The sequence below is a fragment of the Meleagris gallopavo genome, chromosome 2 (genome assembly GCF_000146605.3).
Source record: "Meleagris gallopavo isolate NT-WF06-2002-E0010 breed Aviagen turkey brand Nicholas breeding stock chromosome 2, Turkey_5.1, whole genome shotgun sequence".
NCBI lineage: Eukaryota > Metazoa > Chordata > Aves > Galliformes > Phasianidae > Meleagris > Meleagris gallopavo.
The window spans coordinates 102818069-102842296 of record NC_015012.2 but is presented as its reverse complement, the minus strand read 5'-3'; the positions used below and the strand labels follow the sequence as shown (position 1 = coordinate 102842296).

At 39.9% G+C, this 24228-nt stretch overlaps 1 protein-coding gene across 4 annotated transcripts in view; it reads right to left on the bottom strand.

Moving 5' to 3' along the window:
* The window catches only part of KLHL29 (kelch like family member 29), a 331742-nt gene that overhangs the window by 50162 nt on the left and 257352 nt on the right, over positions 1-24228 (bottom strand). For all 4 annotated transcript variants that reach the window (XM_031552616.1, XM_019613317.2, XM_010707983.3 and 1 more), the window contains 2 exons: positions 20634-20772; positions 4890-5089 (listed from right to left, as the gene is read on the bottom strand). In XM_031552616.1, the coding sequence (XP_031408476.1) occupies positions 4890-5089; positions 20634-20772 (339 nt within the window). The remainder of the gene's footprint in view (positions 1-4889; positions 5090-20633; positions 20773-24228) is intronic.

The window sequence follows — 24228 nt, the reverse complement described above, 5'->3', positions numbered from 1 at the left end:
AGAGCCACATCCAGCCTGGCCTTGAATGCCTCCAGGAATGGGGCATCCACAGCCTCCTTGGGCAACCTGTTCCAGTGCCTCACCATCCAACAGACCACATCAGGACTGGTGGCAGACTTCTGTGCTGCTAGAAAAAAAGTGCATTTGGGCAGTGTCATAGCTCAGTGTGTTATTTCAGAGCACTGGAGAGGAATGTCAGATAGCCCCAAACCTCTTCAAGCACAACTCCCATCGCATTCCCTCCACTGGAAATGCTCAGTGATTTGTCTTTACACTCAGATTCTGCCTTCACCAGGTGTAAAACCTGCATGCTATCTATACATGGCTTTTATTAAAATGGGATTACAACCCTTTTTTTCAGCTCAAAGACACTCCCTTCTGTGTGTGTGGGTTGTTGGTTTTTACCCGAAAAAAAAAAAAATTTAAAAATTTATTTTCTTCTGCATATCTAACTATCTTGAAAGAAGGCTATCTCATTTTGCATCATTTGATTGCGCTGACTACAAGGAGCCCATTTCCTCAAGCACACCGGAACAGTGGCACTGCTTTCTGTCAGAAGATTTTGTCACTCAAAGCCTGCCCAGAGACAGGCTGCATACTGACAGCTGAAGCACAAAGCTCCCAAAATTTCTGCTTTTCCACTTAAAAGAACCAAAAATCTCTTCAAAGGCCTTTGGTTCTGTCTGTTGGCAGCAGCTTCGTGTATACATATGGCTGTGGATAAAATAATCACCTAACAGAGCCTCTCATCATTGCTTGGCAAACCTCCAAGTCAAAGACAAATCTGACACTGCCCCACCTCATCCTCGTAAGGTTTATAATCAAGGAAATAATCAGGTTTGACTCATCGTGCATCCATTTACTAGCACACAATGGAAAAGACCTGCAAGAATGAATCTTTCCCTTGGGAGGCCTAGCTCTGCCTCTGTCAGGGCAGATTCCCATATCTTCCCCAGCTGAGCCTGAGGTATGGGGCAGAAAAAACAGAGCTCACAGCTGATTTCTTCTCATCTGGATAAGTTTCTCTAATTCCTGTACTGTTATGTTGATGCAGCCCTGGTACATTGGATGTCCAGGCAGCTCCACGTATTGCTGCAGAGATTCACACCTTCTTCCCTGAAACTGCTGGCAGACCCCAAGAGGCAATTTATCTGATAATATTTTGGATCTCCACTTCAGGATGAGCAGAATCATGCCCTACTAGTGCCTGTTACTCTTAACTGACTATAAAGGAAGATTAAATGACTGCTTACCTACAAACTTTACATAATACATTACATAATACAGCCAATCCCAAGCAATCCCAGGGATACAACCAGTCAAAAGCAAACAGGATGAAGACAGCTAAGGACCAATTCTGCCCATCAGGCTGCTAAGCCATTTTCCTTTGGAGCTGACATGGTTACAATGGTCGCTGTTTTTGTCACAGTGACACTTGACTTGGAACAACACATTTTTGTGGAATTTCACCTTGAGTTCATTCAGAACATGACTACTGACACAGCATCCAAGGACGGTTTGTAACAGAAATGGCTTTATGGGCTTTAAGCATATCTGATGTAATCTAGCAGGTTCTCACTGGTGGGAGTCAGTGTTGGATATCATATTTGTCTCCATGTAATACTGCAGATCAGCAACCAGTATTCTCCATTTGTGTTACGTGCAGTTTTGGAATCATGTACTAAGTCAGCATGAGAAAAACAACCAGCAGACTGCTAAGATTGCACTTCTTGGATGGCAATGAAAGGAAGAGCAGAAATAAAGTCCTCTACAGTAGAGTCAGAAGAATTACTGAGTGAGACTGCAGTAACATTAGAATGGAAGATTGGTTGGCACAAGATTGCTCTGTGTGCATTTAGTATTTCACTTAGAGATGGCTTCTAGATGATGACTTAGATATCTTCAAAGTTAGCATAAAACCTGCACTTCTCAGCATACACGATGGTCATTCTGATAGGGATCTTATTTCTTTCTCATTGCTTATGTCATGAACACAAGCAAGACAGGGAAGATTTATGGATGCATTCACTGTCCCAAAGACTTCAGTTCTACAGTGAGAATGTTCCTTTTATCTTTAGTTTTAGTTTATTTTAGTTTTAGTTTATTTTTAGTTTAGCTTTAGTTTCTCCAGCACTGGCCAATGTGGTTCTCCATTTGGCTGAAAATTTTCCACCACGGACAAACAAAAATTACCTACAACATTTTCCTGAATTCGTAAGAACTATAAAAGCCTATTCTACCATTGGGTGCTTAAGTACATTTATGGAGGACACTGGGCCTTCATTAGGCTTTTCTCATAGCTCCCACTCATTCACTTTCTAAACTTTGTGCTTTTCTTCCAGGGCACTGAAGTCAGAGCTCCTGCTCTTTTCTCCATGAATCTTCTCCATGAATCCACCAATTTCTTTAGACTGGAAGGAAGTGTATTTGTAAAATTTCAGCAACAGGTAGAAATGCAAGCTCACAGTCTGTTCACTGCTGCAATGGGAGTCTCTGCATCAGGAGAGAACATGGCTATAATTAGCCTAGTGAAGTTGGTTAACAAATCTCTTGTTGAAATGGAACAGTCTTCTGAGCACATTTGCAATAGGTTTCCACCAGAAAGTGAGAATAGATTCAAGGTACCTCTGCCCAGAGCAACACTGCTGGAGATGCTCGAGCTGCCTTGACATCATCCAAGAAGGATCCTCCTGGAGCCTCACCATTTAAAAAAGATGATACAAATTTCACCTGGGATGTTGTTATGCTGTGCACAAAAGGCCAATTAATTTTTTCTTTTATTTTATTTCCACTTACCCTTCAACTTCTCTCACAGTTTAGACATGGTTATATATGGGAGAGGATCATTTTATAATAATGAATCTGCCAGAAACCCTAGGAAAAAAACACCCTATTTTTACAATATTTCTGCTTGCTGGGAGGAAGTAGAAGTGGCTGGGATGAAAAGCCATAGAGAAAGCAAAATGCTTTTCCTTAATTTTTTTTTACATGGCAAATGCTATACTATCTCTGCAGAGCAATTCAGTCACAGCTATAAATAAAAATAAGCAATTACACTCCATGAATTCTCCAAATGAGAATACAAAATTCCAGCGACTCCCCATATATCACTGAACTTATAACCAACTCTACTATTTCACACCATAACATGGTTCACTGAATTCAAATATTAAATATCGGAAAGGAGAAATCTCACATTGATTTAGTGAAATAAATGTATTTTGGTTTTGTTTTGAAGCTTTAGAGACCGTGCAACTTAAACACATCTCTTCTTCCTAGAAAGGCCATAAGATCTAACAATGAAAAGTGGTGAAGAGGAGCTGGGGGAAAGCAATGCTACAGCCAGAGCCCTCACTCAAAATGCACAACCAACACAGCGGAATTGCAAAGCATAGTTTTCATTTTGCCATTATCCACACATTTGGCAACAGACGTATAAATGTGACATAAAAAAAAATGGAAAGAGGAAGGGAATACAATGGCACAGATTCTTTACTGAACGCCTGCAGTGACGCCAGCCTGGTCACACTACTAATCTTGTCAGCAAGCCAGATTAGCAGTGAGAATTAACACTGTAGACAACAGGACTCATCTGAGGACTGGTTTTAAAAAATGAGTGACATTTTCTTAACTTTCATCTTTCACATGCTGCAATTTGAAGTGTGTATTTTTAGCGAAAATTGACTAGGAAGAACCTATAGGTCATGTGGGCTGAAGATAAATTTGGAGTTCAAATAGAATGACTTCTCCCATACCAAGCCAAGGGTTCAGGGAGTGCAGAAATCAGATGTCAAAAAACATATATATTGGAACGTGGACGTGGGAAGTAAGTCATGTAAGATCAAGATCACATTTTTTTGTGTTAATAAGTTTGTGTTAATCAATAATTTATAAATGATTACTGTCTTGTTAAGTGAAATTATAGCCCTGTTATTAAGTGAGTGGCATGTGATACAGGAATTTGGACCAACGTGATTTTCAGTTGAGTTCCACCTCTGCTTCCTGTTCTGCCATGACAGAAACGGGGCTGGCTGGTTCCAATATGGACCAGTAAAGCTCACTAAACTGACCTAGTAACACTGGATGGTTTTGAAACGGTCTGTGCTGGAAGATACATGGAAATGCAAGAGCAGGATGACATGGTGCTGTGGATTAGAAGAATAGGCTTCACATGGGATCATTGGGAATGGACAGAGGGACTGGCATGAGGTTACTCTGTACACTTTCATTGGGACAAACACTCCCCATGCACATAGGGCACACTAATTACCAGAGGAGGGCAGAGGAATCATTCCTATCCATTATTTGTAAGGATATGCATGCATCAGACCTTCTCTCTATACAAAAAAGCAAATCCTGCAACCATTCAACCTGTAGTAGTTCAATCAGACCTTGTTTACAAGAACATCGGAAAGATTTTCTCACAGATGCAGGAAAATTGCAGATCCTGACTCCTTTCTGGGACTTCCCCTCCAACTTCAACATTGTTTGACAGGTGCAACACCCAACATTTGCTGTCACAGTTATAAACAACTTGTGTATTATAGTCATGTCTCCATACAGAGATCAATGTCTGTGAAACAAGGTGTCACTGTGGCACCAATCATAAAACAAGATTCAATAGAAGAGTCTCTCCAAGTTGTGAAAGCTATTGTCACTCACACAACAGGCTAGACTTCTCTGGATTATCTTCTATAAGCCACTTCGTTGGCATTCAATCCTCAACCTAAGTAAATCGTGGGTTTTTTTTGTTTGTTTTTGTTTGTTTGTTTTCTTAGTTTTAAAATTACATTTAGTTCTCTCCTAATTATTATAAGAATTAAAAGGAAGTCTCACAAACCTTAAAGTGAAGTAAACCTTAAAACTTCACTGGATGAAATGATTCTTACCTAGAAACGAAACGCAGACTTTACAGAAAGTGTGAAACTGGAACTTGCTGGCAGCTTCCAGGAGAGTTTTTGCATTGGCTGAATCTATGATCAAAGAACCTGTATAAACAAACTCCAGGAGTAATTCCAGGACATCCGCAGTGAGGTTGGACATGGCCAATTCCAGCTTCTCCCCACTTCTGCTACTGTCTCTTGGTGACCTGGTAACAGCAGACAATGAAATTACGAACATTACGCCATCCCCATTTTGTTGGCATTTAGATTAGTGAGGGCTAGAAAATTGCTTTGCACCTCATTATATTTCTTTTTTTTGTTTTGTTTTGTTTTGTTTATGGAACCAAGGAATATGAATTTTAAAATAACTGAACTTAAAACTTTAACTGGATCTGAAAGAGAAGAGTCTTAAAGCAAGTCTTACAAAAAATCTGTTTATTGCTACTCTGCATTTTCATGCAAAAACAGTTGCAAAAGAAAAGGAAAGGAAAGGAAAGAAAAGAAAAGAAAGAAAAACGAATGAGCCAACATTAATGAAAATGAGGAACAGGATTAGCTTTCAAAGGGAAACAATACATTTTAACATCTCGGTTAACATCTCATCTTCTGTGCATAATATAACTGTTAAGGAAAAAAGCCTCTCCAATTTCAAGAGAAAAGGTCATCTAGTTTTTCAGGAATCCAGTACTGAAATAATTTTAAATGTCATGTCCATTTAAAGATACATTTAAAGACCTTTTCATCAGAAATAACAATAATAAATATTAATTTCTACTTAGCTTGAACTTCTCTGTACATCATATTGAAGTGCATATATGATGGATACGATAGGCATTAACAGATAGTCATATAAATCTACATGTTTATTCTAAAAATCTATTGTTCCCTTTAGGCACTAAAAAAAGGAAGCCCTTCATGGCAATTGCTTTGAAAACTGAATACAAGACAAGATAGACAGACAAAATGGTTAGAGCAAAGTAGGGGAAGGGGGAAAACAACAACCAGCTCTGCCACAGGAAGCCAGCAGCCATCCTCTAGGAGTTTCATGACTGTGGCCTATGGTTTTTCCTGCATGAAGTGCTGAACAATTTGGGAAATCAAAGTATCTCCTGCATTTGAAGTGTGGATTAGTGCTTGTGAAATTATTGGACAAAAAGAAAATTATACTGAATTAAAGTAAGGGCCCAGTTCTTAATGCATGGTTGGCTGATGTGTCTGCAACACTAAAGACAGGTTACACCTGAAAGACAAAAGTGATAATAAATTTTGTCACATCAAGGAGGGGAGGGGAAATCTGTTGGAGTAAGAAAATAAATTCTTTTAAAGGTTAGGACCATCCAGCACCTTCTCAAAGAAACATGAACTTCTCCTAGTCACTGGACAGTCAACGTCTGCTCGCTCCAATTCTGCTAGAGTACTTGCAAAAGCCATTGCACAAACAACACAAAACCAGCATACAATTCTGCACGACTTACACGGACTGGCCAAAGCATCACTATTCACAGGCAATGCCAGCTTGAAGCATGAGCAAGTGCACTACCAACCTCCTGGATTCACAAATCTGCCTAGAAAGGTGACGGTCAGACCTCAACTACTATATAGACCAAAAGTAAGTAGCATACTAGCTTCAATTTTATTCCCTTATACAAAAATTATGAATTTGCCACCCCCATCTCCCACTCCATCCAATATATAGTTTTGGGAAATGCTTAAAACGTTCAGTAGATGCATTGTGACTGATCTTCCATTGACTAGTACTGTTCGAGTCAAGCACACTGCTGTGGTTCATGCGATTCTTTACAGGATCAGAGCTTTAAAGATTTCTTTTTTTTCTACTGACAGAATGTATATGGTGTCCATTATCACAATGGCACAGCAGCTAGCAGTACTTAATTCTGTATGCATCTCTAAGGTAATGAACAGCAGTTACTCCCATACACAAAAGAAGAGACAAAGAAAAGAAAATTACTTGCCTATGATCACAAAGTAAGTTAGGGGCAAAGCAAAGAAGTAAATGTCATTTTTTTAATTCTAAATCACGAGTTGGTTAGATCCTACTCCACACAGAGATGGTTAAGAATGCCCTAAGAACTGACCATGTTACCTGTGGCATCCTTACAGGCAGAGATGTGAGTGCTACCCTAAGTCCTTATGCTTTATCACACCACAGTATTCTTTCTGAACTGTTGCATATGAATTCAATTTTGCACTCATGGCAGAAAACCTCAGGTGTGAAAACAGAAGAGTCACCGTTTCCTGGATCCTCAAGAGGATGTCACAAAATATTATTTTTTCTTTCGCACGCTCAGACAGCAATAACATTTGCTGTATCTGATTTATCTCCAGTTGTGCACACATCCGCTGCTGCACCCTGGGCTATCAAGATGCCTCCTGGTACCAATGTAATTCTTGCTGAATTGCTTCCAGAAGTGCTTAGTACCTGACAGTGAGTTCACATTCAGGTGGGCTTGTTAATAAGGACATTGCTTAAAATTTAAGTGAGACTTGGAGGGATCCAGCAAGCGACGGAATTGGGCTCTTGGCACTGCGGGAAGCCCCTCTGTAAGCAATTATTTATTTAATGCCACTAATTGCACCGTGCTGGCAATGGCTGTGTGAAGGACTATGTGTGACCCTGTGACAGCTGTCCAGGGAGCTGTGAGTTCTCTCCCAGAGCAGAGCTGAGGAGGCACAAAGGAAAAGATGATGTGACACCCATGCTAGCATAGACTATGTACCGATGTGAGCAACAACTGCAAGCCGCTATTTTTCAGAATAATTAAGTAATAATCTCTTTTACTTTGTAATATACCAAGCAATAAACTGCTGCTGCTGCAATTGATTAAACGCCAAAGAAAAGCTAAGGTGTTTAATCAATCACTAGAGCCACTTACGGCAAATATAATACAAAGCTACAGAGATTATTGATATTGCACAATGAGTCAGAAACGGGGAAGAAAATTATCCCTTTTCCTTCCTCAATGATGGCTGGCATGTGCTGTCCGAGCAGAAAGCACACCAGTGGCATGGCCCTGCTGGACCAAATGGGAATCTGCTGGGAGCTGGTTGGGCACAGCGGCACAGGATGGAAAATGGGGTGGGAGTGGATTGAAGCAAGTTTTGATGGATCCAAAATGAGTTTTTGAAGGAACAGAAGAAAATAGTGTGTGGAAACAGGCTGATGTGACTGATGTGGAAATAGGTTCCAGAAATTTATCTTCTTAAACAATTTCAGTGAAGCAGGTCGTGGAATCCCCTTCCAAGCCTGCCTAGAGCTTGTGAAGTTTTCTGTATTCCTCGTTTTCATTTCTATTAGAATATCATAAAATCATTAATGTTTGGAAAGACCATTAAGATCATCTAGTCCAACCATCAACGCATCCCTATCAATATGCTTTCAACGGTTACACTTTATATATCTGAGATTTATCCTTAGTTACCGTGGAGGAACTGCAGTGAATTACTAAAGCTGCATTACAAGAACAGAATTTAGCCTTGTAATACCAAACACAGTTGATTGGGGAAAATATATACGAAAGCAGTGATCCAAATATCTGATCTTGTCTCACATCAGGAGTTTTGTCAGTAGTATCAGTAGCAGCAAACAATTAGAAATGTCCCTCTTAGAAATGCCAGCCCTGAGAACATCATTGACTTCCTGCCCTAAGAGTTGTGAAAAGCTATAGCTTTACTTGGTTCCTGCCCCCCAAGCAAAAACGGTAGGCATTTTAGGGGTGAATAGCCCATCTGCTCAGTGCTTCCATCTCACTTGAAGTCAGGCAATGTACACTTATCGTCCATGGACATCACAGAACGTGGCACAAGCTGCTATTTGCCCTGCGAACTCTGAAGTTTAAATAGAATGATGTCATTTTATTGGCCTTGTAATCATTGCTCATATTATAAAGGTCACAGATTTCATGCTGTGGCAGAAAATCAATAACTCTCCCAACAGCCTCTGGGGGAAAAAGTTGTGCTTCTGAAGAATAATATATAATAAACAATTTTAGTCCTATCTTTATCACTGCTGTAATCTTTGAGAACGGCGACAGTAAAAATCTGGCAAAGGCTGATATAAAAACTCATTAAAATTAGGAAGTGATTTAGAACAGGACTTTTAAAAGATTAATCTTGGGCTAAACAGCAAAGAGGTTTGTTTAGGTCTACATTTAAACAAGCCACAAGAGCTCCTTAACAGCTTAATTTTATGGTAGCTGTTGGGGAATTCTTTCAGATTTACAAATCATGTATTTCCCCAGCAAGGTGACAGACCTGAGGAATGTGCAAGCAGAACTGAACCAACAGATAAGCAGGAAGCACATATATACTTTCAGTGGATAAATGGGGGGTTACAGAAAAATATTTTGTATTGTCTGGAATAATTGGGCCTGACAAAATAAAGCCAAGGCTTTGAACACGCTCTGGGTATCTATCCTTCAATTTAATTACTTAAACTAAAGACGAAAGAGACACAGGCTGCTTTTTAAAGCAGAAGGTGGCTCAAATTCTTTCAAATAACAGAATAAAACGGATGCCCCTTTCTGTTAACTAGTGTATACTATAGTGTCTAAATACCGATAGCAACAACAACAAAAACAACCCTAAAACCTCACCTGCAAGTGTATCTGACCAAAAGTATGAGTAGAGAAGCTTACATTTTTGATATTTGTTTGCCCTTCAAAATTATCTCCATACATGTAATACAGAAAGACAAGAATCAGTGCTGGTGTTCTCAAGCTAAATAGGGATGCAAGTGAGTTTTTCTGCACCTTGAGTTATAAATACATGTGTATGTATGCCTTCTCACTGCATTATTTGTATCAACACATTCACTTCAGTAGCTTCTGTGTGATTTGGTTCAAAACATTTAATAGTGAGATGCTTTGAGTTGCAAAGCTGAATTTAGAGCCTGGCTAAAGCAGCTGTGTAAGTGAAACATTGCGACAAATGGATGCATTTGTCAACTTATGGTCAATGCTATCACCTCTGATTTGAGCTTCCCTCATGGGTTGGACATGCTGTCTTCAGCCAGATCCCAACATGACTGACTAACCATTTGGCTACAGCCTCACTCCATTTTAGATGAAAAGCAAAGAGCTACCTTTTCCTGGTGCAGATGCCAGCCAACTCTCTGTTTACAAGCTACAGTCACAACGTCAAAACAAATTCTGGATGTTCAAAATGGAGCCATCTGCACAGGATAAACATGAAAAATGTGAAACGTTTTATGTAAATGTACGTTACTGACTAGGAACAGTTGGTTCAACTTCCTCCCAGACTGCCTCACTGGGAACAGGAGGCCTAACACAGTTTGTGACACCTATTTACATCGGAAGCCATATGACTCACTGTGCTGTGGGCTCAAAGGTATGATGTAGATGGTGCTGACATAAGTGATTATCTTGTAAAATAAAGTCTCTCTCAGAATTACCATTGCTAAAACTAAGAGCAGGTGGCACATGGGACTTGGTGAATGCCTTTTGCTTTCTCCCTACCCACAACCCATCAGCTTGCAGGGAGCCTGCCACCATTACCTGCTGCTTACTGCAGGAAATCATAGAATCATACAATGGTTTGGGTTGGAAGGGATCTTCAAGATTATCTAGTTCCAACCCCCTGCTATAGGCAGGGACACCTCCCTCTGGCCCAAGTTGCTCACAGCCCCATCCAGACACGCTAGGCAACCTGTTCCCTTCCCAAATCAGACTAGTTCTGTAATTCAAATTGAAGAAACAATGGTATCTCTGACTATAATTATCATCACAAAATGGCTTAGATTGGAAGGGACCTTAAAGATCATCTAGTTCCAATCCCAAATTCTATCGCTTAGGATGTCATACAGCCCAGGAATCACAATAACCTCCACAAAAAGGACAAGGTTTAGCTTATAGCGCTCTACAGGATGGCCAGCATGCGGGCAGGAGCTCCAGCTCCATCCCAATATGTGCTTCTGAGGCACATATTTGGGGCTGGTCTCTCCCTCCATGGAGCAAAGCAGTGCCCTGGCCTGGCAGATGTCTGTTGGCCTTGTCACTTTGCGTGCTCCCAGAATCTGCCCCATAGCATGACACCCTGATCTTGTTAGCTTCCTTTCATAACTGGAAACATCAATGTTTACCCTTCATTAATTCTTTCTCCATTCCACTGGAGCAAAATATTTGCTACCAAGATAGGGGGAAAAAAAGTCAAATTAAATTGTTTTGTTCCCTCTTCAGTGTTTTGGTCTATAAAAAACAGGAAATCCAAGATTTTTATGTAAGATGAAACACTTAAATGAAGGAAAGCTTCATCTTTTTATCTCGGTCAAATTATTTTGATTACTGAAAAAGGACTCCAGACTGGGACAGGCAGCTTCTCATGAGGCTTAAGTCTGTTAGCTATGTGCTCATTAAAAACTCCTGTTCAAGGCTATACAATTTAGGCTGAGCATCTTGTTTACTGTGCAACACAACCCTTATAGCATTGAAATTCCAGGCAAAGAGAGTGCCGTTTGCTGCATCTTAACTGTCCACTACTTGACTTTTCATCGTCAGAGTTGTTAAATGGTTCAAAACTCACAAGTCTATTTATCTTGGGAGATAAAACAAGAAATTTAGTTATATTCTACCCAACCTTCAGCTATGAACAGAACAGACAAGCCACTCTACATGGAAAGTAGTATTTCATACTGAGGAGGTTGATTTATCCTAATTATGGGCTCATGAAATATAAAAGCAGCATTGTACAAACAGACCCACATGCATTCCCACAACACACACCCCAAGATGCATGTGCACATGGTGCACAGAGGTTATTTACTGTGTTGTTCAAGTTTATGCAGCTGCAAGGTAATCCATCATGTAAATGATGACAGGAAGGGACATTTATAGAGCAACATCATTGCAATATGTATGTCATAAGGCACTGAATGTTCTATTAAACAGGATTTTTAAAAAATAAATTACACCCCAGCATTGCTTCTCCCTTGGAATTATTTTATCAGCTCAGAATGTATTAACTTGCAAATCTCTGCCTTCGTTATACTACCTTGTAGAGAAATACTATCTTTGAGCCTCAGCCTCTATCCATCTGTCTCAAGAGAGAAGAAAACATATACTGTAATGGTGCTATTGTACGATTATGATAAAGAACTAGTAAAATCACAAGATTAAATAAATTACACTGTTTAAACACAGGCTTGCCAATTTGTCACGAAAATTTACCTGACCGACAAATCAATTTGCTCACTTTTTACTGTGATGTTGATACAAATAATGCTCCTCGTTCCAGGCAAACAAAATTTGGCAAGACTGGTTTAACTTATTAGGGTCAAATGCTGTCTGCTTGCACCTGCTCTATCAGAGGGAAATGAGGAAAATGAATGGCTGTGAGCTGGGGCACACAGCAGCCTTCCGCTAATTCACCATCCCACAAATGATCATTACAAACCAAGTCAAGCAATGGGATTATCAGCAAATGCTTTTGTTCACAAACAACGCGGCCAGAATAAAACAAAACTAACAAAAGAGCCACGTCTCATCTATACCCTTAATGCTATTCAAAGAGGGAACGCAGCCTAATTGCCGGCTAAAGCCTGATTCTAAAGTAGCAGGATCAGTGGCAGGCTACAGTGTTGGGATCACAGTCTGAGGCAGAAATCTGCCTCCCCGCTGAGATTTAAGAAAGAAGATGACAAGTTTCAAGATGCTGGCTTAAGCAAGTGAATGAACAAGCGAACAGCAAGTGTCCTTGGAAGAACAGCATTCCATGACCTAGACTTCTGCTAGGGACTGAGAATGCACCGATTCTTACAAGATGGAGAAGGGAAAAACCAGGCCAATTCATTACGAGCACGGGCCCTAACCTGCTTGTAAGTACTTCTGGCTGCCTAATTCAGCAAACAAGTGGCAAAATGGTCCGAGCTACTGTTTCTGAAAGGTAAATAAAAGATGCAAACAGGTTTTTTTGTAGTTTACATGGGAAGATTTAAAACAAAATGACAGAATGAAAATCTGTTCTTATCTAGCTTAAAGCTCACCCCCTTAACCAACCCAAATCTGATTTGTTTTAATGATATTTATTACATCATTGAAGAACAGCTTAGCAGAGAGCTGGCATTATGCAGCTAATAAATCTGTTTCTTAGGAATGTGGTGAAATTTATACAAGTAATTATCTAGGTAAGTCTATCCAAGGCTTTCTCATCATTGCAATGTCTAGAGGGAAAACAATAATAAAATAATGATAACCACAATATTATTATTTATTACTACTACAACGATTATGGTAGTGCCCAAAGATCCCAATCACCATTTCAGTAATTAGAACTCATTTTGTCATGCACCAATTCTTTGTCACTCAGCTACAGGCTGTTCCTGTGGTGTACATGTAGAAGCAGCCTGTGCTTGTGGTGTCAATAAAAGGTAATTGCATCACATCACATCACCTACAGCCATGGGATACGTGGAAAGGGAATGTTGTTCTTCCACTGCCAGTACTGGCTAAAGAGATAGGGATTGTACTCTTTACTCGGGTAACCAGTGACAAGATGAGAGATAATGGCTTTAAGTTGCACCAGGGGAGGTTCAGGTTGGATATTTGGAAACATTTCTGCTTGGAAAGAGTGATGATGCAGTGGCACAGCTGCCCAAGGAGGCGGTGGGGTCACTGTCCCTGGAGGTGTTCAAGGAACGTGGGAGATGTGGCACCGAGGGATGTGGTCAGTGGGCATGAGGGGATGGGTTGACAGTTGGACTCAATGAGTTCAGAGGTCTTTTCCAACCTTAATGATTCTATGATTCAGACCCTGCCCGTGCCCCTGCCGAACTCTCAGCACATCAAAACCCAGTGCTGCACAAGCAAAAAGACAGGATTGTAATCTGACATGCTCATAACCTGGTCATATTAGTTCACATTTGTTACCCCAATCCAGTAGTGGCTAATCCTTGATGATTTAAATAAAAGGAAATGAACTGCTGATCCCTGGTGCGACCTGCTAGCATGCTGGAGTCAGAGATTTGATTACTCTTGTTTTCAGGGAAGGTATGCTTTTCGAAGCTACCCAAAATGACAGCTTTCAAGAACACAGCTCTACTTCCTGCACTATGGAAGTTTTTCTCCCTGTCTTTGATCTATTTAGCTTAAACTGAACCTTGTTAGATAACTGTCCCCTTTCACCGCTAAATTTCAACACAGTCAAGCCTATCAGGGCTGCGAGATGCAAGTAAATACAGGTGGTTTGCACACACCAGCATCTTACAAGCGGTTGCATGACAGCTGCATGGCTGCAGATGGGTCTAGCCCAAGCAAGAGAGGTGATTAGTCTGTCACTCCTTGAATAACATTCACAGGATTTGTAGTTGTGTCTGGAAATTATGTGAGTGAGGAGCCCACACTACAGTAAATAGAGATGCTGTCAGTGTGGGAGAGGAGCGAGAGGTTAAGTGATTCTGTACAGTGCCTTGGTGAGCTGCAGCCATTATGAGGCAAAAGCTTCATTTCTCAATGGTACTTCCAGGCTTGAAAAGGAGCCCTCTTGTCCTCCTCACTTGGGATTCTTTTCCGAGCAGGGTACATGGATCTGCCCCACCTGGCAGGGCCAGCATCCAGCCCAAGCCACTCACCCTCCACACCCAGGGCTGGAAACAGTTGGGCTTTAATTCCTTAGCACTGTTGAATATCTCTAAGCTGCAGTTCATTTATGTAGAAGCCCATGCATTTTTGCTTGATGAAAACATGTTTTCCAAGGCCCGACAGCTGCAAAATTTGAAACCCAGCAGGCAGCTGTGACACGCGGGTGTAAGTGTGGCTCATGGAAAGGGGGGCACAAAATGCAGAAGGCTCTTTCCCCTGCCAGGATTGCACAGTAATTATCAGTTCCTTGTTTAAGAGAAAATGTCGTCCATAGCATAATTCAAGCCAGCACCCAGGCAGTAAAAGGATGAAGAATATTTTATACTCCCATGCAACCTCCCATTCCTGTAGACTCCTTTAAATGATTTAACAGAAACCACTGGTGCTCCGTCTACATACGCTATACCTCTCCCGGCATCTGACATAAGCATCATATTTTTAACTCCCTATTTCTCCATTTCCAAAGATATGTTATAATTTGTTTCCACATTCATTCTGCTCTACGGTGGAGCTGAAGCGTGCAGATGTAGAAATGCTGCCTTACCCTTTCCTGGAGCTAAAAGCAGGGTTCTTAATAAGCAGGAAAACATGAAGAGGTCACCAAGAGTAGATTTTTCTTTCATCTGCTATTTCTCATTTTGGGCTTTTTACAACGTAAACACAAACCAGACAGTCTGTTTTCCAGACACCTAAATGCTTTTGCAGTTTTGTCAGACTGTTTCAGATGGATAGCGGCAGGTTTCTCTGTCTTGCATCCAAATGCTGCCTTTCCTCACAATGGTGTAAAATGCAGAATGACATCTCTGTCTTCAGTGTAGGTGTGAAGTAAAAGGAATTTGGTCCTTTCACCTTAAAAGCTTTATGCCTCCCGCCTTCCTGCTCTGCCTCCAAGTCCTGGGAGTACATACAGCCCTATTTTAGAAAAAAGAAATACTTGCAAAAAGAAGCAAGGTATTGTGGAAAAGCAATTTGGCCACGAACTCACTGGCTCTGCTCCTTAGGAAAAGGATGAACACAGCTTTGCCAGATCACACTGCATCAAAAATGTTTGCTTTATGACTGAAGCTCTTTGTGTATGTGACTTACTGCTCTGCACTACTGGAATTAGGCAGCCAGTATGACTGCAAGATTAGAAAGCATCGTTAAAAGGATATCTTGAAAAGATAAAGCTTATGAGGCAGGAGCTTCGTATCTTTAGTAACTGACCACAGAGAAATAAAACTGAAGTCTGCTTATAGAAGCCAGCCTTTTGGCCAAGAAAAGGCTTTCATGTCAAGTACTTCCTATTATTAATGTCGTATCTGGTAGAGGTTCCAGCATTTTGGCTTGGATTAAGGGGAAGAAAACAGCAAATTGAAATGTTCCGGTATATCTCTCTTTGTTACAGAAATATCAGACATTCCATTTATCCAGCAGCTGTACTTGTCTATCCCAAACACAGACGGAAAAAAACGACACCTCCTCATAGGATTTTCCATTCCTTCCTTCCTCACAGGACACATGCATCTTCCACTCATTTTTTCTATTGCAAATATAAAGACACAGAACTTGTTCCTCTCCTCTCCCAAACCAAGGAGCTGTAGCTACAGCATTGGCTTAAATAAGAAAATTTGAAAGAGGGGCATATAGATACAGATCCTTACTCTCTGATTTTCCTCTCTCTATATAAGCATATGTATGTGGCATCCAGACAAACACTATTTCTGGAAGGAATAGCTCATGTGCTTTAGTCAACTGCAATTTAGGTGTCTAATCAAAGTTGGCTGACTGGACTTTCTCTCTTTGGGCAATGAAAAATGAGCACTTCCAGAAGGTTATCTATACTATGCTATATCATAAGGTCGGATAAATTGCCTTCTGGACATTCCTGTCTTCCCTCATAACTGCAGAAGAAGGCCAGACAACCAGATCAAGCTGAACCCCTTAAGTAAACAACACAACACCCACCATAAATTTGTGGTCTAATTAAATTACCTTGGCTCTTTCTTTATTAACAGTAATGAAGGGTGGTCTCCTCCTTCATAGCCTATCTTAGGTACCTATTTTACAGAAAGCTGACTCGCTTCTTGGAGTCCTGTCTCCCTTTCTGAAGGGAGCAGCAAGAAGAGAGATGGTGAGTACAGACTAATCCTACCTTAGGTACCAACTTCAGACTTAAATGTTGGTGGATTAACAGCAAGAAACAACCACTTCTAATTGCTCCTGACAGAACCCCTATCTGCCCACATATGGGTACCTGAACTATCAGATAAAGCTCCTTCTTAAAGCCTCTGGGATGCCTTTTTTCATTGTCTGTACTAGAAATTAGACCTTTGTTTTGGGAAGGCTGAGTTCTTAAATACCCAAAACACAGGTGTTTGTTAATTAGAGGGCAAACAGACAAATTGGAAGCAACTGTAGTTGATGGTGCACTCAAAACACATAGCATGGTATTTAGAGTCCAGATCCTCATTCCAGCTGCTATTTATCTTCCACTTTCCCCTAAAGTCCCATATTGCAGTAATATTGTATAGGTCAGAGTCAGAAGAAGCTGATTAACCACCTGATTATCTTACACACAGATGAAACACATCAACTTCTCTTTGTGCTCTATGGCTGAAGGAGAAAGCAGTAAGGCCACAAGTACTTAACCTCATACCTATTATAAAATAGGCACAAACATTCACAAATATTCAGAAAAAGATTAAACTTTAAAAATGATTGTATGAAGAGAACTAACACTCCTCAAACTGTATAAAACTGTTCTTGACACTTGAAGTTATTGCAGTATGTCCTGCTATAGGAGCAGCCTTGAGCACGCACCCATCTTCATGTGCCCCCATCTGTCCTCTGCATCCCTGTTCTTTTCCTGCAGTGAAGTGCAGCAGACATCAGGAACCTGCTGTTCCTAATACCTAGGTTTTTTTAAGATGACTTTGCACTGAAAAAGACTAAGAGTGTTTTATATGATCTGCTGCTGCTGGAAGGAAGAACATTGGGTCCTGGTTTAGGGTTGAGTGCTGTGCAACTCTTAAAGGGGACTGGTTAACCCATTTCCAACATTGCAGTGCTTAGCACAGTGCTGAGCTTAGACTGAGGGCTGGCTCAAAAGGGCTGTACTTGTCTGTTCGAAGATAAATCACGTGGGAGAACAACTTTTCTGCATTAGGACCAGAATACGAGAAAGTAAGGGATCTCAAGGTGCATTCTCACTGTCAAATTTATTTCATAAATAATCAATAATTCTAGAGTTGTTCTGGTCAAACAAATTTAGTTCCCCACAAGGCACACTGAAAACATTGCATTTTTTCCCTATTAATACCACAACTCATCCTTGTCAAATAGTCTTGCTCTTGGGCATGTACCTCTCATTCTATTCTGCTTTTTGTCTATGTTTTGTTTTTTTAAGGAGGGGATAATTGATCTTATTTGGTTTTGAACATTTCATTTTTATTCTTTTGAGACACCAATTGCTATTCTGCTGTCAGACACCAAGTACAACACACAGCGGAATCAATGGCAGAACATGAGGTTAACAGTAACTAGCCCATGGCAAAGAACAGCTGAAGTAAATACTCTGAAAATGTATAATTTTTTTTTTCGTACATCTTTATATGGATGCACAGAGCGTCTTCGTGAATAGATCATCTTCCCACTGAAGTTTCTACTAATCTACTGGTGCCTCCAGTTGGAATGGCTTCAGAGTTTAACCCTACTACACACTGGCTGAAATGGCTTTTATGTTATATTTAACATAGAGAGATCTCATTTATTCTTCAAGAAAAAATGCCATTTCTTGTTTTGATTTCTGTAATAATACAAAGAGTGCAATATAAATCACATTAAGCCTTAAGTGCCATCTCAAAGGAGCTACTAATAAATATCAGGAGAGGATTCTAGACATGCTGCATTTATAAACATACTGACTCTGTGAACTATAATGATTTTAGATTATTAAGGGCATGATCCTAAAAAGTACTGATCGTCTCTTTCAATGAAGGATTTCATTGACTTCATGGGGTTTCTGAAAGGACTAAGCTCTATACCGCAAACATCCTCTAGAAAGCAAGTCTTCAAAAATTCCCCTCTGTACTCCTAAGTTTATTGTCTTGCAAAGACACATTTGATCAATTTACAGGTGAATATTTATTTTTCTCACCTGACATTTTTGCAAACTCAACTAGACACCACGCTGGATTTTTCCCTATTCAAGCATGATCATCAGTAATAAAGGTATTTTTGCCTTGGATACACCTGTGCAACTCCATTAGCCTTCATCAAGGTTACACGTGTACAACTGAGATTATACTCGTATATGGAAGGAAATTGGGATGGAGAGACCAGACTGTGGGCACAAATCGACCTCCGCAGTACTTATTGCTGATGATGATGTGAAAGAAAGCAAAAAAATGGCGAGGTTGGCAAATGGGCTAAACCTCTCACTATTTTTTTCCTGCATCACGTGTGAGCTTTGTGTGAACAACTGACAAGCAAGAATCTAGGATTTTGCTCTTACAGTCTCTTTTCAGAGAATTTAATTAATTTTTGTTTGTTTGTTTGTTTTAAATGAGTGCATACCAAAACAGCTTTAGATGCAAACTATATCTCCATTTGGTAAGGAAATAATACAGCAGCAATGTTTCTCTAAAAATAGACGCTGCCTGGTGATTTATGCACACAAGCAGATGTCTTTGCAGCAAAATGCAGATGACAGTCTTTGGCCAGTCAGTTTTTATATTTCTCTAAGTTGATTCTAAGAAGATCTTCATTCCCTCCAGACTCTACACCTTGTCACCCTAAAAGCATATTCTCCAGACTTTACTATTAAATGATAATGAGCAGACAGAGAGAAAGGACAGGAGAGATCTGTCTGTAGCTACAGCTAGCAATCATTAGATTTACAGAGGGGAAAAGACATGCTTCCTAGGCCAACATATTTTTTATGAATAATTGATAAGGCAGTCAGCACAGTTATATTATAGAAGTGTAATATATATCCATAATTATAAAACCAGTTTTGTGCAAAAGGACATGATACACTGAAAGGAGATACCAGCCAATATGCCATCCTGAAATAAAATACAGTCACTATTGTGTTAGTTGGCGAAATTTAAATACAGGATTTGAAGCAAGCAAAATGTTCTTTAATCCCATTTTTTAGCACAGTCCAGGCTCAGTCTGCTCAGGAAAATACTGCAAGGCAAAATCAGCAGCTGCATTAATTTGCTGATGATTGAGAGAAAAATGAAAGTTATCCTCATGGTTTTTTTTCTCCCTACTTGCTACTCTAACTTACTAATAATACGAGAGCGCCAATTTATTCCTATGCAAGTATATGAAGCATACAAATTGAAAAATCAATGTAATGGAAAAAAAAGATTATCATGCACTGTTTAGAATCAATCAGCTAGAAACAGAGGGGGGAAAATGTGAAGGCGGAGACCTGGTGTTTAGAAAATGTACGTATTGCACCTACCCTAAGCTAAGTGTTTGTGGCAAACAACTATGCTTTGTCTAATATGCAGACTGAGCTATATTTTGACCAGGAAAAAAAAAGTCTTATTTCCAATCTTTTCTACAGAGAAATTCATCAGTTGTTTTTAATTCTTTCAAAAATCCCTGGATAATAAAAATAACAATCCCTTTGCCCATAAAAGGCACGCAAAAGCATGTTAACAAAGATTTCAGGGTGAAGGGATCGAGCTCATCAAAATCCTCTATTAGCACGACGTCTCAGCATCGTTCCCCAGAATGCTGACAGCTCAGTGTAGCTTGAAGGATAAACTTTTGTCAGATGTGATGGAGTCCCTTGAAAGCATGGACAGCGATAGTGTTTAGTTGGAGCCTATCAGTAGATCAGCTACTGAATCGCTATTAGCAGATCAGTTTAAATCTTAGTTCTCTCAGTAGTGGAACACTCTCTTCGGCCAAAACAGGCCTCTACTGATCAGAAATAATTACACTGTACGAGTCAGATGTGTAACAAATGGATCTGAGTCTCAGTTTGGAAATACATTCAGAGGAAGTGGAAAGAATGGCTACTGGCTCTGTGACAGGAGATTCAATCTTCATAAACCTGCAAGAGAGGGGAGGAAAAAAAAGCGACACAAATGCGCCCTACAAAAGAACAGAGCAGATCACAGCTGGAAGGAAGGCAAACCTTTTAATCAGGTCCTTGAAATACAAGCTGCAGGAAGCTAGAACATTTTGGTGGACTTCAAACTCTTTGCCTTCAACAATAATTTTCAGGTCTGTAAACTCTTTCGCTCTGCGTTGCTGGTTCAACTCCTTCAACATTTCTGCAGAACAGAGAAGACAGACAGTGCCAGGGTTCCCATTAAGAGTTTTTTATTTTTACTTTTTACTTTTCAATTTTCTTTTCTTTTCTTTCTTTCTTTTTTTCTTTCTTTTTTTTTTTTTGTAAAGAAGTAGAGAAATAGGAAATAACTGATATTTTTGTTGGTAAGATTGGCTCAACACAGACAGTCAGAAGTTACAAATGTAACATATTAAAAAAAAAAAAAAGGAAAAGAAAAAGCAGGAACCAGTAGGTCTAAACAAGGAAACATATACAGAAAAAAAAAGACAAAAACAATCCTAAATTTGGAAGGGTTAAAATGAAAACAAAATATTTAAGCATCAGCAAATCAGAAACACAGAGAATGCAATATCACAGAAAAGTTAAAATAATTTGTTATAATAAAATCAAGAGCTAATGAATTTCTATCCAAATGCAAATAAGCTTTGAACATACTAGAATAATATTAGCAAAAATATGGTATTATGATGTAATATGAACTGGATATGGGTCAAAATAATAAAACCACAAGACCTGCAAAAATAACTTAGCCTTAACATAGTAAAATTGTGTTAAGCCTCTCAGTTAACAGAGTAAAATATTACTTATAAATAATATATAGATTAAATTGCATACACAATTAAATGAATTATCAATACATCTTGGAATATACCTCAGTTCTATAGATTACAATATATACATATCAGAATTAGTTTAAAAGCATCCTTATGATAAAAAATAACCTCACACAGAGAATAAATTACTGCCTTTTATAGTAATTCCCATTTTTTGCACTCCAAGGATTTTTACCATCGCAGCATTTTTATTTTTTAGCCTTCAATGGCTTCATTTACAGCAACAATCAACTTTCACACATCATGAAAGAATTGTAATGATTAAAATAACCTATGAAAGTGTTTCCATCCTGCAATAAAGCACCTACCTTGCTTGATGCCTCCTTTTATAAAGCCTAGTGGTACTAACGGAATGGAATGATAGCATGCCACATCTTCATGTGTGGATGTGAACTGCTGAGCAACCTACATGTTTTATAAACCAGTTGAACTTTTAAGGGTAAGCCTTTCCTCCAACCCTGTGGGCCAAAGTGGCTATCTAGATGAATAATATACTTTTTACCTAGGCAATAGTCTGGCTGTTCAAAAGCTGCTGATCAAGATGATAAAAGAGCTGATTTTAAATACTAAAGAATTTTGGTTTTATTTTGTTTGCAATAGGTCAAGGTTCTCATTTTCTCACTGTAACACCCTAAGTATCCTTCTTCAGACAGATCTGTAAATCAACATTTCTTTACATGGAATCCAAAGTTAAAAGGAGCTGGCATGTGTTACTAGAATTAAGTTTAAAGCCACTGTGTCAGGCTTGGGAGCTGTGCTGCCAAAGCATTGCTGAATGGCCTTATGAAATAGGGACCCAAATAATCTTTGTGCTCTCCTGTCCCCCAGTGAAACTCCACAAGAGAGAAGCACCAGCGGTTAAACACCACGAAACATACAAGTATACAACTGCTGCGTCAAAACAAATAGAAGTTCTCCCAAGCCCCAACATCTGTGGTGCACATTTTTCAGGCCTAAGTAAATAAATGTCACCTTGCACATTTACGTCTATTTAATGGAAACACAGTAGTGTCTGAAAGGCTAATTATTCTGTGCTGAAATGGGTCAGTGCTCTCCAGAGAGCAAGCAGATCATTAGAGAGGGCATGGAAGTAACAGCAGGTTGTGTCAGATCTATAATAGAGGAAAATAAACCACTCTGTCCTGTGGGTGCTATAGCAGGGGCTATTTTTAAGGAATTTATCTAAGCTGAAGCACGACAATGCAGGCCTCAGTGAAGGACCATGGATACTCTGGGTGTTTTGCCTGATTTAGGGCCCAAGTAACTAACACCTCTGGTTTCACAGGAATGGCATTATGTCTTTTCTTTGTTGCTGTCCTGCATTCAGCCGGGACAGAGTTGATTCTACCTCCTTAGTGTCTGATACTATGCTATGTTTTAGTTTTAGGAGAAAAACAATGTTGATAACACACCAACATTTTAGTTGCTGTGCTACCTGTTGGGTTAAACCCTGACAGCTGCATATTTTTTTAGTGGATTGTGGAGGAAGTATGTTTCTGTTCCTTTTCATGTACAAAAGTCTCTTTTTCCTTCGCACACTTTCCCACTTTCACTGTAGTACCCATCTTTTCCTCTGGGCCAACTTGCTACCATTTCATGCCTTAAAGACAGTTACTCTTTCCCCTTTTAACTTTCTGACAGTCTCTCATATCCTCTACTTAATTTCACTTCTGTTTTCTGTCGTTCCCTTTTCAAATTTGCCCTCCTACTGTCCTCCACCCACAACAATGGCATTTTTCCTATGTTCCCCTTCAAGCTCCTTCTCTTTAGTATCTGTGGCAGCCCTTTACAATCTTCCCTGCAGAAGTCTTTCAAGACAAAGGCTACAACCAAGATTAAGTCACCCAAGTTCAAGACTGTATGTACACTTACACAAGAGGTCACTCTCCATCTCACCTCATTCCATTTCCTCCTTTTAAAGCTGATGATCAATTACTTTAATGTTCAAAGACACAACTGCGTAGCAACCGCACAAATGGATCCTGTGCTCTGAGAGAGAAGACGAAATAGGGTTTAGCTTCATTCTGAATGGGCTGGGTTTTTTTGGAGGTGGGCTCAGGGTGAGCAGGTGGTACAGACCATCCTTGACATCAAGACTGTTGTCAAGATGGCTGAATAATGAGACCCGAAGTTCAGCCTCTCAGTGATGGAAGCTCTCTGTGCTATCTGCTGTAAGTGTGTGAGCCAAATGGAACGTCTAAGTCCTCAGACAGCTCCCCAGGTAACAGACTCATTACTTGGACTTTGCTGAGCACCCTTTAATTACATCCAGTCCTGCAGTTCCTGGTCCCAGTTTCTGTTTACGTACTTTCCACGCTCCAGTGTTTTACGCCACATGCATTCATTAAAGGATGCAAAGCACAAAACACAGGTCTGGAACAGCTGTGCCATTTGGCTTACAAGAAAGAAATCAGAACAAGCTCTAATCAGAATTTGGAGCTCCCTTTTCCCATTTGGAGGACCTAATTCCTTCCTTTGCCCCGGACTTGTCATGCTGCCCTCTACAGAGAGCTGACTACACATAGTCCCATGTTTTTTGCAACTCAGTTTCTGAACCATAAAGAGAAGAGGCAGGTGGAGAGGAGAAGAAAGTCAGGAGACTGCATTGATTCATCGATCCTCCTAGCCGAGGCCCCTTTGTATTGCTAAATAACTAGCAGGCATTAGTATTGGACACAAGGTTACATCAGAACGGCCCCTCATTCTCGGAGTGTTTGTAATGCTCACACTGTGCTTAGCCAGGCATTAATGATTTATGAGGGCTCAGGATGAGCTGCAAAACAAATTTTTTCACCAGGTAATAATGCTTGCCGATGAGTTGT